We start from the raw sequence: 3,062 nt of genomic DNA, 5'->3' as shown, positions 1-3,062 counted from the left end.
TAAGGCTTGTAAAAGCTAGCAAAATTCCCAACTGTTTGTGAATTCCCATCAATTCCTGGAAGGTTTCTATGCTACCTACAAGTTCCCATATATAGTCACTAGATAGAGAGAGGCAAAACTCAATGCGGTGTATTCAATGTAAAGAAGTGTGACGAAGACACATGAAGCTTTCACTGTATATACACAAAATTTCATTTAGAGTATTGCACATCTTGTATCCTGCAGTTAAACCTTTAAAAATCTTACTGCGTGCATTTTTCAGCAAGACAGAAAAAGAAGATGTTATTTTAGGATTGCTTAACTATGCAATTATCAAATTAGCTGCAAATTATTATTCTGCAAATTAGTATTTCCAGTTCTTAAAATATGTCTGGAAGGGATATTTAAGTCAGCAATAAACCCCAGAGAAGTTTTTTTTTTCTCACTTTGTTTCTGGTTCCGATGCAGGTGCCAGCGACAGTATTACTCATTTCTGATATGTGGTTTTCTTTTTATAAGTGTGGCACTTTTATTTACCATAATGTGTCAAACGTTCAAGGTCAGTGCAGGAACTGGTGGAGCACCACCATTTGACAGCGTGTGATGAGGTGTGCTCCCTTACCGTGGCGACATTTAAGACAATTTATGAGGGGTTCTTTAAGAGGCGGAGCGTCACAAATACAGCAAACTTCTTCCACTCCAGCAGCAACTGAGGCAAACAGAAAAAGACAGAGAATAGCAGGGGAGGGGAGGAAGGAAATGTGAGAGAGGAAGACAGAGAGAGAGAAAGCAGTCAACAGCATTAATTTATGTATATTGATTCACATCCTTGCCACCTCATTGATTTCAGTGTCTCCTGTACCCTTTCAGATTTCACTTCATTTGATGAGCGGATATCCAGCCTGGTCCTAACAAGTGTCCAACTTCCCCTTTCTCTTGATGTTAGGTAGAGTGGGGGTGCTAGCTCCCCGTGGAGTCTAATAAACTCTTAAATAGACTGTAATATACCAATTACATCTCAACATGCCCCCTGTCAGAATACTCAGAGCACTCGGTATCATAACCTCAAACGTAACTGAAATTTCTCTTCTGCATTTTTCTTTGACAACAGTTGAGAGATCTTGAGAGAAAAGGCACAAGATTTGAACTTTTGAGCTCACAAGAGGAACAAATCAGACGAGCATTCATTCAACTCCTTCAGCAAAATCTGAGAGTGGAAGCACCACCTTTACTGCGAGTTCATCCGAGCATCTCTGTGTTCAAAAGCTCAAGCTAGATGCATTTTTAACCCAACAAGTACAAAGTTCTCTCAACAGGAAGCTACTTACTCTTCTTGCCGAAGGGAGCGGGAGGGGGGTAGGAAAAAAAGGAGTTTTTCTTACACGAGTGAATGTCCTTTCTCAGTACCCAGAACTCAGAGTTGTCCTCAAATCTCACCAGACAACACTGCTTCACTCCATCTACCTGAGAAGGAGATAGCAGGTGAGCGGAATGATTGACAAAACTAAATGGAAGTCTTTTCAAATCCAGCCAAACACATTCATGCACATGCTGCATACACACAATCAAAGGTCTCTCTGTCACACACAAGCATACACACTCATACATGCACTTACTCTTTTCACATTGCCGAGGTACAGTAGTCCATCACTCCATCGAGCCAACACATCATCTCCTTCACTTACTCCCCCCATCCTGAGGAAAGAGACAGAGAGGGGAGAGAGAGCAGGGCTCATGTGAAATGGAAATCCGATTTATTCGCTGAATACTTTGCTGCCATTGCTGACAGAGGGGTTTATGGCCCCGGCATTTCGACTGCTTCTGAGACAGGCGGGCTTCAGTGCAAAGGGGTTAAAATCTCCCCCCCTCCATCCGCCTCCTTTTAGACTAGAGCATAGCGACAGCCTGTATCCACCACAGTGAAAGATGAGAGTGAGTACACAACCAGAGAGCAAGACAAATGATTACTGCACACATCAAATACACATACACACACAGAAAAAAAAAACACTGCATGATGACTACTGCAATACAGTTTGACTGAATGAGCAAAGATCACAGTGCAGCTACTTGAAACATCTTCCCTGCACTTTGCTGTTGTCTTCCCCTCTCCCAACATCTTAAAAACTTGAATAGATGCATCAAATGACTCTGCAGGCATTATCTCTGCACATTGAGCATTTGTTCCAGTGCATGCACTCAAGTCAAGACAGACGCAGGATGCATTACAGTGTATGTAGCCTTTTGTGAGTCAGAAGGAAATCAGACAAATTTCGCTGAAAGCTGGCCGGTGAAGGGTACCTGTCAAGTCGAACTCCTTTCCGTCGGGGTCACAGTGATTCCTGGACAGGCTGGACATGAAATGCCCTCATCTGCTGTGGGTCTCCGCTGCCCAATTACTGCCAGCTCGGATGCGCAGCCTGCGTGTTTGCAAAAAGTGGATGATGTGCATGTATGTCCCTGTCTGTGCCAAGCGCCTGTGTGTGTCAGTCAAGCCGTCAGCGAGGAGGGAGAGGAGGAGGAGGAGGGGGGACTGACTGTCCGTCCGTCTCTCAGTCTAGTTTGTCCGTCCTCCGCGGTGCCGTTTCGTCATGTTCCCGTCGCTTTTGCTCTCAACCCCCCCTCTCCGTCACCACCTACTGATGCTATTAAGGCGGGTTTGTCAGAGCAGCACCGGAATCAAGCCGCCAGAGACGCCATCATCCCTGCCTCTCGCTCTCTACCGACTTGTTGTGACGCAGACATAAAACACCAAGATAGAGTGGGAGGGAGATACTGATAGAGGGGGATCCAGAGGTGGCGGGGGGGTCCTCCGCGAGAGCACCTTCCTGTGTGAGAGATTGACCCTAAATCGCTGTGACAAGGTGGGATTGTAATTTCTGAGAAAAGAAAGGAGGGTGGCGGTGCGCTAAAAGCCAGCGGAAGCAGCGCGCCCGGTGACAGGGGCCAATTAAGTAGCCAATTAGTGAGTTTAGCCGCCTCATTAATCGGTTTCAAACAAGAAGGGACCGGACAAGTTTAGGAAACCGGTGGGAAAAGTTTTCAGCAGTAGAAGCTGAGCAGGAAGATTAAACTGTTGCTTT

General features: G+C 45.6%; 1 protein-coding gene across 1 annotated transcript in view; it reads right to left on the bottom strand.

Annotated features, from left to right (window-relative positions):
* Positions 1-2,852, bottom strand: part of phf1 (PHD finger protein 1) — a 21,731-nt gene extending 18,879 nt beyond the window's left edge. The window contains exons 1-4 of the mRNA XM_013913583.1: positions 2,281-2,852; positions 1,596-1,674; positions 1,362-1,443; positions 602-688 (exon numbers count right to left, since the gene is read on the bottom strand). Coding sequence (XP_013769037.1) covers positions 602-688; positions 1,362-1,443; positions 1,596-1,673 — 247 coding nt within the window. The 5' untranslated portion in view covers position 1,674; positions 2,281-2,852. The remainder of the gene's footprint in view (positions 1-601; positions 689-1,361; positions 1,444-1,595; positions 1,675-2,280) is intronic.
* Positions 2,853-3,062: the final 210 nt, after the last annotated feature.

The sequence above is a fragment of the Pundamilia nyererei genome, unplaced genomic scaffold, assembly GCF_000239375.1.
Source record: "Pundamilia nyererei isolate P.nyererei 1_Seehausen unplaced genomic scaffold, PunNye1.0 scaffold00138, whole genome shotgun sequence".
In the NCBI taxonomy this organism is placed as follows: Eukaryota; Metazoa; Chordata; class Actinopteri; order Cichliformes; family Cichlidae; genus Pundamilia; species Pundamilia nyererei.
Note: the sequence above shows the minus strand (reverse complement) of the source record. Positions and strands in the feature narration are given on the sequence as shown.